At 40.1% G+C, this 16,673-nt stretch overlaps 1 protein-coding gene across 2 annotated transcripts in view; it reads left to right on the forward strand.

Annotated features, from left to right (window-relative positions):
- The window catches only part of PRDM5 (PR/SET domain 5), a 193,026-nt gene that overhangs the window by 141,402 nt on the left and 34,951 nt on the right, over positions 1-16,673 (forward strand). For both annotated transcript variants that reach the window (XM_021681494.1, XM_044912634.1), the window contains one exon: positions 1,826-1,911. In XM_021681494.1, the coding sequence (XP_021537169.1) occupies positions 1,826-1,911 (86 nt within the window). The remainder of the gene's footprint in view (positions 1-1,825; positions 1,912-16,673) is intronic.

The raw sequence follows: 16,673 nt of genomic DNA on the forward strand, positions 1-16,673 counted from the left end.
TATTTGACTTGTTCATGGGCTATCCAAATGAAGATACCTGGTTGACATATGGCTATCTCAAGACCAGGTCTCAACAGAGAGATCTGGAATTAAGATAAATATATATTATCAACTTAGTGTTAAAATAAGATTATACTTCCATAGTTTTTCAGATAAATTGGACTCTACACCTTCAGTCTTCTGACAATAAAGACACCCATAGGGTCATAATTACAATAAGGCCAAAAATTCCAGGTCCACTTATCTAGTACAAAGGTTGATTTTTATCTCACAGAAGAAGTTGGCAAGTCTAGATAGTTCTTTAAAGAGTCCTGTTTCTGTTTGTACTGCCATTGTTACTTTATTATTTATTTATTTCCATTCTGGATTGTCATCATTTTACAGTGCCCACTTCAAGGGGAGAGTCCTGGGTGCTCCTTCTCAGGGAGAGGCTGGGAAAATGCGGCTGTGCTGGGGGCTCTGCTATATTCGCTCCCCTGTGATGTTACTGCTGAAAACACTCAGTTCATAGAGCAAGGCCCCTCAAGAATGTCGCTGTCATCTCATGACTAGGGAGAGATCAAGGAAGACCGTGATGCCAAGTGACCATTGGAGCAACAGGGACTTCATTGTTGACCTGATAGGGGAGTTTGCTGGAATAATGCGAGTGATACCCGGATTGAAGGAGAATGAGAATCAAATGGGACACGAGGGAGTAAAGGACTAACTTGTGCTGCTTGTAAAAAGCCCTGTCCCTGAGGGAAAAGAAAGACAGATAGGACGTTTTACATTTGCAGAAGGCAAACATTATACTCTATCCATCTTTGATTGTAGGGTCTAGCATCCTCCCATGTAAGTGCATTGTTAAATGAGACAATAAAGAAGAAATAGTGATTTTGAGTTACTGTTCTTTCTAAATAATTAGGCTTTGACTAGAGGGCAGCTTAAGATTCCTCCTGGAGACTAAATTTTGTGACATTTTTGTCATTTCACAGTAGAATTTTTTTTTTTTAATGTGATGTGTACGTTTACTTGTAAGTTTTTTTTTTTTTAATGGCTTGCTCTTTTCTAAATAATAACCTCTGGATGCAAGATACGCAGTTATAGCAGCAAGTATGGATCAATTATTAAACTACCAGTGGTTCTGTTTAACCTGTACCAATGTGTGAAATTCTTTTGAAACTCATCACCCCAACTGAGACAGAATATGAAGTCTTTCTTTGTTAAAACAATCAATAAATCAATTAAAGACCCCTATAATGAGTAGTACAGTGACAGAATGAATGGATTAATATAAAGTCCTTTTAAGGGATTCTTAAAATCAGAAGATTTAATTTGGGCTCAAGTAGTAAAAGGAATATGCTGGGGCACCTGGGTAGCTCAGTCGGTTAAGGGTCTGCCTTCGGCTCAGGTCATGATCCTGGAGTCCCGGGATCGAGTCCCGCATCGGGCTCCCTGCTCGGCAGGGAGTCTGCTTCTCCCTCTGCCTCTCCCTCTGCCCCTGCTCGTGTGCCCTCTCTCACTCGCTCATTCTCAAATAAATAAAATCTTTTAAAAAAATAAAAATAAATAAAAGGAATATGCAAGAAGCCTGCTGCTGGCCAATGTTGAAATGCTGGAAGTGCTCTGGGCTCAGTCCCTCTCTGCGGCTCAGTCCCTCTCCGCAGGAGGGGAAGGCACAGCCCATTGCCCTGCAGCGCCCATGGTGTGTCATCCCAGCTGTGCAGGGAGCCTCTTTTTGGCCGTGCAAAGAGCATACCTGGTGATTAGGATATGAGTTGGGGGAGTGATGGCAGTGCTTGCTTTGCTAGTTTACTTTTTTCTGACCTGGAGACTTCCTTTGCAGGTGAGCGTCCCTATCAATGCCCTTACTGTGAAAAAGGATTCAGTAAAAATGATGGACTGAAGATGCATATTCGTACTCACACCAGGGTAAGATTATATTCTGTCTCATTAATATTTATTATAAAACTATACTTAGTTTTTTTTTGAAAAGATATTTAACTTGGCATGAGAAAGTAAAAGTGATGTATCTAAAATTATATGTTCATATTTAGGATGGACTTTTGGGGATTAATTAAAAGAAAGACAAAACAATGAAAGAAACAAAAGTCCAAATTCCGAAAGGATCCCCATTCTTTGAATTAGGAATAAGTGCTCAGGAGTAATAAGAATTATCAATGGCAAACTGCCAAATAAATAGATCACAACATTTTAGGACTAAAAAGTATAAAAGATGGGGGCGCCTGGGTGGCTCAGTTGGTTAAGCGACTGCCTTCGGCTCAGGTCATGATCCTGGAGTCCCTGGATCGAGTCCCGCATCGGGCTCCCTGCTCGGCGAGGAGCCTGCTTCTCCCTCTGACCCTCCCCCCTCTCATGTACTCTCTCTCTCTCATTCTTGCTCTCTCACATAAAATAAATAAATCTTTAAAAAAAAAAAAAAGTATAAAAGATGGTGCCTTGCAGAGCATTTGCCAGTAATAGGAACATTCTTGAAGAGAGGCGTGTCTGTAAGCATGTGAACACTAATTAATACACATGAGCAAATACATTTGCAAGAAAGATGTTGAAAATAATGTAAGTTATCGGAAGGGACAGAAAACAGGAAAGGACAACTCACTGCTCCACAGGGTGCTGCCTGGTACTGCCTTCCATTCTTTTCCAAGGGTGCCCTGTGTTTTTTAGCTTGTCAACACCTGTCACTGCACTCTTGTCATTCTGTTACATACGGCTTTCCCAAACTCAAGCATCTGCCTCACCTGCTATATAAAAACCCGTGAGCAGCTCACCCTCCATCCAGCTACGTTTCTTAACCCACTATTCTGTTTAGGGCACAATTAGATACTTTATATGAACTTTCCACTTGGAAATTTGATGTTTTAAATAGTTCTTGAATTTGCTTTACCTGTCTTTCCACTGTATCATCTCTCACACAGATCCTTTTCAGTCTGGCCTTTTAAAGGTGCTTATGGTCTGTACGTAAATGATGTGTTTTTCCAGCTTTGAAGAGACCTGCTTAATCCCCTAAGAGCAATTCTAATTTCGGCCTTTCCTGGATTTCACTTTTTTACCTTAGCTATAAAATACAAACTTTAGAGAAAACACATAATAATAATATCCTTTCCAGTATAATAATATTCTAGCCTTCCACTTCAGTTCTGTAGGCCATAAAAGATACCCTCAGAGGTCCTGTTAAGAAAATCACTCTTCTTGTCTTTCTGGTGGAGGACAGAGGCAGCTTCTCTACTCATTAAAGCAAATCCATAGCAGGTTTCCCCTTCTGGTTTATAACATCATATTTATATTATATGAATATTAGTAATTGGCGTACTTACTGAGTATAAAATTACTTCATAAACAATAAAGGATTAGACAAATATGACAGCCTATAATGATATGACTTAAATATTTATTTCACCATGAGCATTATTAAAGAGATTTAAGTTAGTTTTAGTTCAGCCTAAGAAGTTATCGTATGTGTGCAGTCTTCATAGTGATGTTAATAATGTGTTTTAAAGCTGCCAGCATACAAGGAACCCTGGTTCCTCTCAGTGAAACTACTGATGTTAACCAAAATCTGGGCATGATGGGTACATAACTATATTATTGCACTTGATTACGGATGATAGGCATGATTATACCACAGAAGAAAATCACTGCAGGAAAAAAAATACCTTTTAGGTCCCCTTAAGAAAGTGATATTTCCAATTCGATTAGTTTTTTACTTTGTTTTAATATAAAGTTTATTAATGAGACCGATACAAATAGTTATAAAGACCACTAATCCCATGCCAGGTCTGGGCCTTCACATTTATTCATTTAAGAAGCCTTACAGAATTTAGATCTCATAACAACTTGTTAATGAATTTAAAAATTCTTTTAGGCCCCTATAAGGTAGATATTATTATGATCCCTTTTTTAAAAAATGAGAAACTGAGGCCCAAGCCAGTAAGGAGCAGAAATGAGATGGGAACCCAAGCAGATCGGCTGCAGAGCCGACCCCCTTACCTAGTACATACATCTGCCTTTTATTTACTTGAATATTTTGACTCTACCAGCTGATGTACTTTCTTGTATATTTTTAAACTAAACAAACTGCAGTAACGACCCCAAATTTAAAAGTCTCATGTTCATTTGAATACTTGAGCCTTGACTTGAGGATCCTGGAACTGCCTTGAGGTATCCAGGTGCAGGTGGTACCTTTTAGCAGCTCTCAAGCACTAACTGCAGGAAAAGAAAACAAATCCCAGCCTTTGATTAAGGGAGCACCCAACAGGGTCTCAACTAGAAGCACCCAGGATTTTAGACAGAATCCCATACAATTAGTGGAGTACTCAAGAGGAACAGGGTAAGTAAATCTAAGCCTCTCAGGTTTTGCCTCAAACTCTAATCCTTTTTCATGCATTATTTGTATTTTATCATAGACAGCTTTAGTTTTGAAATTATATTTCCTAAGCATTGAATGGATACAGATATTCTTTGCATATTAGTGCAACTTTCCAAAAGCTCATTATCAGCTAATGCAATCTAATTAATGTCAAGAACCAAAAGAGACTTTTAAAAAAAGTTCTAGAGGAATAATCTCTGCAAATTCATATTTTCCCCAATATTACTTGGATTTTATAGGACCAAATACAAAAACGATATCATTACATTTGGACCATAACGCATTTCAGTTTCAGTTTTGTATTCACATTACGTTTAGTATTTAGATCATTCTAATTGCGGGCGATTTTGCCCTATCTCCAAAGATCATTTTAATTCTGTTACAACAACAACAAAAACTATACTATTCAGCGAGTTACAACTTTGAGAAGTTTTGGTTAGTCTACACAAAATGCCATGCCATGCCTGCACCCTCAGATTCGCATTCTATGGTTACCGCATGGATGCCTTGGTGAGGGAACACAAAATCCTTTCATTCCGGTTATCGTTTATGTGGTCCAGTAAGGGCTGTAAATGTGGGAGACAATTTTGCTAGAATCTACATTTTGCTAAAAGGCTAAACAGTCATTGGTCTTTTATGGAGAGGCCACGGCTTAAGTCCAAGGCTTAATTTCCTTTTATCCATTTCCTTCAATGATTTATATATTCTCCTTATTTTTGGTTTTCAACACTGTTGTGCTAGATGTGTTTTTCTTTGTATCCATCCTGCTTGTATTGACAGTTTGTTATTAATAGCTATATTTTGGAAAATTCTCAGCTGTGTTTTAGAAATTATTTCTTTATTTCCTTCCTTTCCTTCTTTTTCTTAAGGGATGTCGAGTACATGTGTTAGATTGTTTGATGTTGTTCCATAGCTCTTGGTAGTTCTTTTCTGGTTTCATTTTGCTTTGGTTGCTTTTTGATTTTTAACCACAGTGTTTTTCTTCTTGTTGTTTGTGTTTCTAATTTCCATTCATATATTTTCAGTTTCACTGAATCGTTCCTCTTTTGTTCCCAGTCTGCCTATTGAAGGAGTTCATCTTTGATACCATGTTTTTCCCTTCTCATATTTCCATTTGGCTTTTAAAAAATCACTTCCATGTCTCTGTTAAGATTACCCATTTGTTCGTGCATGTTGTCCACCTTTTCACTGGATTTAAGATATTAAGATATTAATTATAGTTACTTTAAATTGTCTGATAGTTTCACCATCTGGGCCATCCTTTGATCTTTTTGTGTTGTCTATTCTGTCTGTTGATAATGGGTTTGGGGGAGTTGCTTTTTGTGTGTCACACAGAATTTTTATTCAATGCCTATTACGTGTGTGAAAGAATAGTAGATACCAAGGTAAATGTTACTTATACCTGGAAATAGGTACACCTTTTTCTGCCAGGCCATTAATGTGAGGGGTTGAGCCAATCTAGTCAATAGTTGAACTAGCTTTGGGTTTTGTTGTTGCTATAGGTACCATAGGCTTTAAGCTTCTCCCGTGGTGGGCTGCTATTTCCATGTTCTTACTGGGAAGTCTGGGTGGTCAGGGGTTTTCTGCAGTAATTCTCCTCTACCAAACAGACCCGGTTACTCAGCATGAGATGCGAGTGGGGCAGAGGGTTCTCTTGGTTCTCCTGTTCGAGCAATAGGGGGAGGCAAGTGCTATGTACCTGAGTCTCTAAAGTGGAACTTTCTCAGCATTCCTACTCTGAGCCTGTGGTGGGCAACTTCTGCCTCTGCCTTAGTTCAGGTCTAGAGCGGCAGTGTCCTAGGCACAAGGTACATGTGGCTATTATTAATTATAATTACAAGTAATTGGAATTTAATTACAATTAAGGCTGATTCATAGAACATGCAGCTTGTGGCTCTTGTATTGGACAGCACAGTTATAAAACATCTCTGTCATCCCAGAAAATTCCACAGCACAGGTCTAGAAGGGCAGGTGGCTGAACTTGGCCTTGTGTCAGTGGAGAGTTTGGGGTATAAGTGAGGTTGTCACTCCTCTTCTGGCAGCAGCAGACCTCTTCTACACATCAGTGTGAGTCTTGGGCAAAAGCAGGTCCGAGAGTGCCTCCCCTTTGAGTCTCTGCAGGGTGCGGGGTGTGGGCAAGCTTCTCTTCTTCCCCAGAGGCAGAGCCCTTCACCTGGGACCAGGGTGTGCACGGGGTTCCTGCTTCACCCCCAGCAGGTGATGGCTTTTGCCTCCTGACAGAGATGAGATACAAGACACGGCTGAGACTGAAGGCATTTGTTTCCTGTGTCAGGAGGGTCTGTGGCCTTGTGCTTGTTCCCTGGTGGTGGCCAGTCACCACCTGATGGTCACGCAGGGACGAGAACACAGACGAGTGCCTTCTGGTGTGCCTGTTCCACCCTGAAACCTCGTTAGGCCCCCATAGCCTGCGTCATGATGGGGCTCTCCAGTCCTCCCCGCCTGCCCATCATCTTTCTCACCAGCACCTGGGGAGCCAAGGGAAAAGAAGCTGTGAATGGTGTGGACTTCCAGTGTGCTTGGGTCCCCCCGATTCTACTCTGAACCATCCTGATAGCCCACAATGGACCTTGAAGAATCCTTTAAAGTTTTACTTGTTTTCTTCCCACCCACTGAGCTGACAGCTGCCTCATCCTCTGTGCTGTGACCAAGAGGAAACAGTTCTTGTGTTCCATCTCTGTGGCATTCAGTTCACCTGCTTGTCTGGGGACTCACAAAACATCCCATGACCTTAGGTTCAAAACAATGATGTAGCTTATCCAGTGGGTTTTTTTGTTTGTTTGTTTTTGTTTGTTTGTTTTTCTGTTTAGTGTGAAGGTGATGTTCTTTGGTTTTTTTCCACATTTTAAAAGCAGTAATTTATCTTAGCTATTTAGGTTTGTTGGGATAACTTCTTGTACTTAATTAATGTCTCTAGATTAATTTTCTGCTTGGAAAGCAGATAGAAGCAGAAAGTCTTACACTTCATGACCAATCAACACCTCCATTTAGTTAGGGAAGCATCCCTATTTACAGGCCCATGTGGTTTAGGCCACTGTGTTAGGTTTGGACAAAGGGGTTCTGTTTCCCAGGATGTGGAGAGGTCAGTCTGCCTCAGGTCAGGGCTTGGCAGGCCTCCCACAGGGCAATGCATTATGAACCATTTCTCATCTCTGTCTAGGTTCTCTCCTATTTACCTTCTCTCCTTCCCATTCATGGGCTCGTTTCTTTGCTTGGGTGTTGGAGGAGACAGCTTTTCGTGGGGATGAAGACTTCTTTTGCACGTGGGTAGGAGGGATTCCTTAGTTTGGACACTGTGGCTTCAAACCACGCCTTTTAAATGAAACAACCTCAAAAGGCAGTATTTATTTTCCCAGGGGTTTTAAGCCTAGAGATGCTCCAGGCACCCTGGCAGACCCTCCCCTCCTTATCTCTGTAGTCCTTTTGTCTAAAAGGTCTTCTTGAGCACCCTAAATTATATCTGAGATAGATATTTTTATGTGTAATGTCTCAAGTCCCAAGTTAGTACATTACACTTAGGAACAAAAATCATCTGGAAATTATGAACCTTAGGTTTTTATTGTCTTAGACACATTGAGCCAAAACACTCTCACTGAAATGGGGCACATGCTCATAAATGTCCATTTTGTAAACATTAGGTTCAAAAGGAATTGTTTTTGTAATTATTTACTACAGAAGGCTTCACATCTTACTTAATCACTTTTGAATTTCAACATGGAAAGCACCTGGACCAATTAGAAAGTTATTTCAGAGAGTCTGCCTTTTGAACACCACTTAGAAACCCAATTAGCTTACATAAGTTTCAAGATCACAGCTGTCTCTCCAGCCTTGTTTGTGGGAAGAGCCAGATTAGTTCTTACAAATATGAAGATGCAAGTAATTGCCAATGGTTCAAAGTAACAGCAAGTCTTTTATGTTGTTTTATATTGTGTTAATTTTCTTTCATGAAACTTCCTGTCCCTGATCCCCAGGTAGTTCAGGTTTTTGGTGGGTTAAACAAACATGTGCACTTTGCACTTTTTTTCTGACACCATGCAGTGAGACCCTCGGTCTCTGAGGCTAGCCCAGAGTAGTATGTCTCAGAGTCCTGGGGCATCAGGCCCTGCTGAATTTATCTGGAGGCTATGGGGGTGGTATGCCATTGTAGCAATTTGAAAACTATACAAAAATATCTGACCAGAGCACCCATATGGTGCACCATGTGGATGCAATGTAAGCATGATGTTGAAGGAAAGAGAATAGTTAATTCATTGTGGGTGAAGATGCTGGAGGAGAAGTGAGAAGTGGATGCTAAGAGGAAGAAGAGGCAAGAAGAATTTTCGCAGCTACAGGAACATTGTAGAGGATTTTTGTAGCCTTGGTTGAGAACAGAAAGCGGCCTTTTAAGGGTAAGAATTGGCTTGCAGTCTTCATGAACACATTATGAGGCATTCCTAAAAAACCTACAGACAGATGCAGAAGCAAGCCTGTTGAATCAGGAAGGGGATGGGTGAATTCATTCCAGGAAACGCTAGAGAGAGGGTGGTATTTGAGTTGAGCTTTGAGGAATAGGGAGGAGGGCATGCTGGGCAGATGTAACCGCTGGGGCAAAGAGAGGTAGTAGCTCCAGATCCCGTAGGGTGGCCTCTCCGCTGTGACTAAGTCTGAGGATGCATGTTGGAGTCCGGCTGCAGTTGTGACAGACCAGGACGGAGGAGTTGGTATAAATCCTGGAAGTGTGTTGTTTTGTGTGATGTGTTTTATTTTGAGTAGAGGGATGACATGATTAGCTCTCTTTTAGAAAGGCTTCTCTGAAGATATCCTCAAGTGTGAATGAAAGGAGGCCGTCCTGGAGGCAGGGAGACCCAGTCAGGAGGCCTGAGGCAGCCAGCTGCGCTAGACAGGGAGCCCACACCAGGTGGCCAGTGGACTTGAAAGTAGGAACGTATATGAGAGACACCTTTGATACAGTATTGAAAAGGTGTAGACATGTACTGCGTGTAGGTGGTGAAGACTAGGGAGGAGTCCCTGGTGAACCTGAGATGCTTGGAAGGGGCACTTCAGCGTATGGTGATGTTCCACGTAGAGACAGGAAGAATAGCTAGTAGGTTTAGAAATTTAGATTTAGAGTGTTTTTATATCTAGAAAAGAGGAAGAGATTAAAAACAAATTTAATAAACTTTTAAAAGTTTATTATGACTTGAGAGAAAACATTGAAATGTGTTTTTATTTTGGATTTTTCTAAATTTCACCAGCTTTTGTGCTTGTGGGGACAAAAGGGTATGGCTCATTGCCACTATTTGAAAACGTCTTTAATTTGGTTTTGGAATTAATACATCTTTGTTTCCACACATAGTTCTTGGGGGATTTTAGATGCCTTACACACGAATCATTTAAGATAAATGGCTTTGAGATACTGTTGTATTTTATTTGGCTCAGAACATACACCTGCATGAAATTGAACATTCTTATTCTAACACAGTAAGCTGCCTTTCCTTTGTAAAAGGGAAAATCAGACCATTTGAAAAATAACTCCCCTTTCAGGGACTGACAGCATCATTTTCTCTCTTTCTTTTTCCACTTTTCTTTTCTGTGAAAATTCTTTTTGATGGTCATCGACCCACTTGGCAGAGTGCCTCCTTTTTTAATTCTCTGTACAACTATGCTCATGAGCTAGTCAGCTCTCTTAAAATCACCAGCAAAGAAACTTTTGGTTCCCTGGTTTAGGGATACTTTTCTGGCACATCAAATGATGTTCCCAGGTTAAAATAGGACTTCTGGTCCAGGCATTCTAGAATGTGATAATTGGTTCCCTGAATTTCTGTAGGCTTTGATAGTAAGAGATGAAAACTTAAAATAAATTGGATTTCATACTTTTGACAAATTTATTGGGTAGGTAAATTATCCTATAGGAAAATGGACAAAAGTCTTTTGTGGAGTTAAGTTCTCTTTACTGTATTTAGGGTTACAAGGGTAGAGTTATATTGATGTGAGGGATTGAACTGGTCCCAGGCATCATATGTGATTTTTTTTTAAGATTTTATTTATTCATTTGAGACACAGAGATAAAGAGAGAGCATGAGCAGGGGGAGAGGCAGAGGGAGAAGAAGCAGGTTCCCCGCTGAGCCAGGAGCCCGATATGGGGCTCGATCCCACAACCCTGGGATCATGACCCGAGCCGAAGACAGATGCTTAACCATCTGAGCCACCCAGGCGTCCCCATCATATGTGATTTTTATGCAGAGTTTTTTTTAATGGTACTTACATTATCATTCAGTATTTCTTAACTTGATATTTTGGAAACAAACGAACAAACCTAGAACCATTCGCCTGAAACATAATGTGTGTTGGTGTGGTAATGGTGTCTTCAAGATGGTTGCCATCACTTTTTTCCCTTCTTGCATGCACATGCTGCTTTTTACATCCACAGGTAGAATCTAACTTCCCTTCCTTTGAATGTGGGCTGGCCACAGTGACTTGCTTGACCAATAATAGAATGCAGCAGAGTTAATATTCTAGGAGCTCAGAGGCTCCATCCTAAGAAAGCTTGTAACTTTTGCCTGTGTCTCTTGGAACCATGCTGTGAAGACCACAAGTCCTGTGGAGACGTCACAGATAGGCACTCCACACAGCAGCCAACATGAACTGCCAGCCATGTGAGTAAGCCATTTTGGACACCTGGCCTATTTGAACCTTCAAATGACTTTAGCTATAGCCAACTGACTGCAATTATAAGAGAGACTGAGAACTGATGTCTCTGTAACAGTCAGCTCTCAAAACCATGTCAGTCCACATTCAGTCCACAAACCCAGTCCACAAAACCATGAGAAATAACTATTTACTTTATGTCACTAGGTTTGGGGATGGTTTATTACGCATGGGTCAGTAACTGGAACAAGTGCTAAATATTGCACAATGCTGAATAAGTACAATTTTAATTGTATAATATGCTTCTGCATTTTCAAGTGGTTGACATTTCTGGACAAAGTGCTAAAGTAAGCACATACAATTATGTTCCTAAGCCTAAGTTAGCTGTTGGATCATGATAGCATCATTTAGCAATGGGAACTATGTTTTGTAATTGGAAAATATAATTTTTAAAATATGGTTTAAAAAATAGTACTAACAATTGTTTATAAAGGGATATGCTGCTCTGAAAAGGATTTTAGAAACCAAGAAATGTGTGAACTTTAAGACTCTCATGATACTTATATACTACTTAAGTACTTTGGATTCAAAGTCTGATGGCAAATCTGCTTATGTAATACTGAAATTTATATAAATGAGCTAAATTAAGAGCTTTCCTTTAAATAGTTGGCCTTGTAATTGGTGGGATATTGGGACAGCTAAAGTGAATAGGCTCATCACCATCCTAACATTTTCTCTGGGATATGTTTGAGAAAGTTAAATGACAACCAAAGAGTCTGAAACGGGTTACCTGGCAGTGTTATGATCAGGAATGCTATCTGTTTGGGGGCCTCTGGTGTGTAATTCTTGCCTTTAGGGCTGGTCCTCTGGCAAACACAATTATGGGTAGTCTCCACTCACATGTAATGATCATGAATAGACAGCTGGGACATCCCCTGTTTAGGACTTTCTTCCTGATTAGGACACTTTCTGACTGAAGCTGTTTAAAGTGCACAAACCTCAGTTTTTGAATTTAACAAACTTACTGTTATAATTTGTTCATATGTTTCTCTTGTTTAGACCCTGACTTCCATGTGGACAGAAATCTTCCAGCTCTTTTTCCTTAGTACCCGTGGGCCTGTCTTCTAGTAGTTATCAGACTTTTGAATGAATGAAGTAAAATGATATCAGAAGTGAACTATATTAATTTACCAACAAATCTATAGCTAAATAAGATATATGAATTCATTCATTCATTTATTCAGCAAACATTTGTTGAAGGACTACAGGGTGCTACAAACTGAGTATACAGCAATAAACAATTCGACCATTATCCCTACCCTCAGTGAGTTTGGAGCCTGTTTATGATAAGAAGTGTAATTCTTGCTTAATCAGCCATTCCTTCTCATACTCAAAAGGTATGAGAAGACAAGAGCATATGCATTTAGCAGATATTTGTGATAGTGCCCACTATGTGCCAGAAACTGTCATGTCACAAGTCCTGCCTTGTGTCCATCAAGAAAGATGAACATATGATCTCACTGATATGAGGAATTCTTAATCTCAGGAAACAAACTGAGGGTTGTTGGAGTGGTGGGGGGTGGGAGGGATGGGGTGGCTGGGTGATAGACATTGGGGAGGGTATGTGCTATGGTGAGTGCTGTGAATTGTGCAAGACTGTTGAATCACAGATCTGTACCTCTGAAACAAATAATACATTATATGTTAAAAAAAAGAAGAAGAAGATAGCAGGAAGGGAAAAATGAAGGGGGGAATCAGAGGGGGAGACGAACCATGAGAGACTATGGACTCTGAGAAACAAACTGAGGGTTCTAGAGGGGAGGGGAGTGGGGGGATGGGTTAGCCAGGTGATGGGTATTAAAGAGGGCACGTTCTGCATGGAGCACTGGGTGTTATACACAAACAATGAATCATGGAACACTACATCAAAAACTAATGATGTAGGGCGCCTGGGTGGCTCAGTTGGTTAAGCGACTGCCTTCAGCTCAGGTCATGATCCTGGAGTCCCTGGATCGAGTCCCGCATCGGGCTCCCTGCTCGGCGAGGAGCCTGCTTCTCCCTCTGACCCTCCCCCCTCTCATGTGCTCTCTCTCTCTCTCTCATTCTGTCTCAAATAAATAAATAAAATCTTAAAAAAAAAAAAAACTAATGATGTAATGTGTGGTGATTAGCAAAACATAATAAAATAAGATTAAAAAAAGAAAGATGAACAATAAGGGCATTATTTTAAGTCATAAACAATAACAGGTGTGCAAAGTGATGGAGTGGAAAAATAGCAGGTCCCAAGTGTATAACCGGCACCAAGCCTAGTCCTGAGGTCCTGGTGCCTTTGTCATGGCTCTCTCCTGTGTCTCACTGGACCTTCTTTGTTGTGTTGGTGTCTGCCATTACATCAGCATCTCTGCCTTTCCCTAGGTTACAGTGAGTGGGAGGCAATTCTTTCTATCTAGGTAGCAATGGATGACTATAGACCTGTTGCTCTGTGCTTCATGTACCGTGTTGATGTACACTGGGCCAGCATTTCGCTGGTTGCCCTCTGGGGCCATTCTTGTTATCTGGCTCTAAAGACTTCATTCTTAGAGGTCTGTTTGCTGAAGAGGGAAGCTGGAAGTCTGTGGTCCTCTGATGGAGCCATACTCCTCTGTTTACCTACCCTGACATACCTGGCAGATGAAGTTCAGGTGGGCCGTGCACCTCGGGCTACAGCATAGACCAGGTACAGTCCTTCAAGCTTCAGCCTCATCTCCCACTGCTCATTGTTCATTTAAGACAGCATTTGGATGGAGATGAATGACAACAGTCTTATTAGGGAATAACATTAAAACCCAACTCATTTGCACAAAAGAAACTAAATTTGCAAAGTTTAGTACTTTGTTAGTAATGAGAAATCATTTTACAAATAAAATATATCACTGTGCCAAGGAATTGAGGTTGTAACCATTGATCTAAAAGTTGTCTCTTTTAAGGAAAGTCGGGAAGAACTCAAATACATGGAGGCTAAAGAGCATCCTACTAAAGAATGAATGGGTCAACCAGGAAATTAAAAAAGAATTAAAAAAATTCATGGAAACAAATGAAAATGAAAACACAACTGTCCAAAATTGTTGGGATGCAGCAAAGGCAGTTCTAAGAGGAAAGTATATAGCAATACAAGCCTTTCTCAAGAAACAAGAAAGGTCTCAAATACACAACCTAACCCTACGACTAAAGGAGCTGGAGAAAGAACAGCAAATAAAGCCTAAACCCAGCAGAAGAGAAATAATAAAGATCAGAGCAGAAATCAATGAAATAGAAACCAAAGGAACAGTAGAACAGATCAACAAAACTAGGAGCTGGTTCTTCAAAAGAATTAATAAGATTGATAAACCCCTGGCCAGACTTATAAGAAAGAAAAGAGAAAGGACCCAAATAAATAAAATCATGAATGAAAGAGGAGAGATCACAACCAACACCAAAGAAATACAATTATAAGAACATATTATGAGCAACTCTATGCCAGCAAATTAGATAATCTGGAAGAAATGGATGCATTCCTAGAGATGTATAAACTACCAAAACTGAACCAGGAAGAAATAGAAAAAGGAAATTGAAGCAGTAATCAAAAATCTCCCAACAAACAAGAGCCCAGGGCCAGATGGCTTCCCAGGGGAATTCTACCAAACATTTCAAGAAGAATTAATACCTATTCTTCCGAAAATGTTCCAAAAAAAGAAATGGAAGGAAAACTTCCAAACTCATTTTATGAAGCCAGCATTACCTTGATCCCAAAACCAGACAAAGACCCCATCAAAAAGGAGAACTACAGACCAATATTCCTGATGAACATGGATGCAAAAATTCTCACCAAAATACTAGCCAATAGGATCCAACAGTACATTAAAAGGATTATTCACCATGACCAAGTGGGATTTATCCCTGTGCTGCAAGGTTGGTTCAACATCCACAAATCAATCAATGTGATACAATTCATTAATAAAAGAAAGAACAAGAACCATATGATCCTCTCAATAGATGCAGAAAAAGCATTTGACGAAGTACAGCATCCTTTCTTGATTAAAACTCTTCAGAGTGTAGGGATAGAGGGTACATACCTCAATATCCTAAAGGCCATCTATGAAAAACCCACAGCGAATATCATTCTCAATGGGGGTAAAATGAGAGCTTTTCCCCTAAGGTCAGGAATACAGCAGGGATGTCCACTATCACCACTGCTATTCAACATAGTACTGGAAGTCCTAGCCACAGCAATCAGACAACAAAAAGAAATAAAAGGCATCCGATTCAGCAAAGAAGAAGTCAAACTCTCGCTCTTTGCAGATGATATGATACTTTATGTGGAAAACCCAAAAGACTCCACCCCAAAATTGCTAGAACTCATACAGGAATTCAGTAAAGTGGCAGGATATAAAATCAATGCACAAAAGTCAGTTTCTATACACCGACAACAAGACCGAAGAAAGAGAAATGAAGGAGTCAATCCCATTTACAACTGCACCCAAAACCATAAGATACCTAGGAATAAATCTATCCAAAGAGGCAAAGAATCTGCACTCAGAAAACTATAGAATACTCATGAAAGAAATTGAGGAAGACACAAAGAAATGGAAAAACATTCCATGCTCATGGATTAGAAGAATAAATATTGTGAAAGTGTCAATGCTACCTAGCACAATCTACACATTTAATGCAATCCCTATCAAAATACCATCCACTTTTTTCAAAGAAATGGAACAAATAATCCTAAAATTTGTATGGAACCAGTAAAGACCCCGAATAGCCAGAGGAATGTTGAAAAAGAAAAGCAAAGCTGGTGGCATCACAATTCCGGACTTCGAACTCTATTACAAAGCTGTCATCATCAAGACAGTATGGTACTGGCACAAAAACAGACACATAGATCAAGGGAACAGAATAGAGAGTCCAGAAATGGACCCTTAACTCTATGGTCAACTAATCTTTGACAAAGCAGGAAAAAATATGCAATGGAAAAAAGAGAGTCTCTTCAATAAATAGTGCTGGGAAAATTGGACAGCCACATGCAGAAGAATGAAACTGGACCATTTCCATATACCACACACAAAAATAGACTCAAAATGGATGAAAGACCTAAATGTGAGACAGGAATCCATCAAAATCCTACAGGAGAACACAGGCAGCAACCTCTTCGATCTCAGCCACAGCAACTTCTTCCTAGACACATCACCAAAGGCAAGGGAAGCAAGGGCAAAAAACCATGAGAGACTGTGGACTCTGAGAGGCAAACTGGGGGTTTTGAAGGGGAGGGGGATGGGAGGATGGGCTGGCCCAGTGACGGGTATTGATGAGGGCACGTATTGAATGGAGCACTGGGTGTTATACGCCAACAATGAATCATGGAATACTACATCAAAAACTAATGATTTGATGTATGGTACTAACATAATAAAATAAAATTAATTTAAAAAAAAGTTGTCTCTTTTAGATCCCAGGATGTAGGAGAACTTATTTCTTCTGCCAGTGTTTATTATGTATGCTGTGTGCCAGAGTTGTGCTATGTACTAGGCATACATGGTTGAATCTATAGTACAAGGTGCCTGGGAGTTTCAGGTAATTTTATGTGATGGATCATGGCATATATAATAATAATAATAATAATAATAATAATAATAATAATAATAATAAT

This window comes from Neomonachus schauinslandi, chromosome 2, assembly GCF_002201575.2.
Source record: "Neomonachus schauinslandi chromosome 2, ASM220157v2, whole genome shotgun sequence".
Lineage (NCBI taxonomy): Eukaryota > Metazoa > Chordata > Mammalia > Carnivora > Phocidae > Neomonachus > Neomonachus schauinslandi.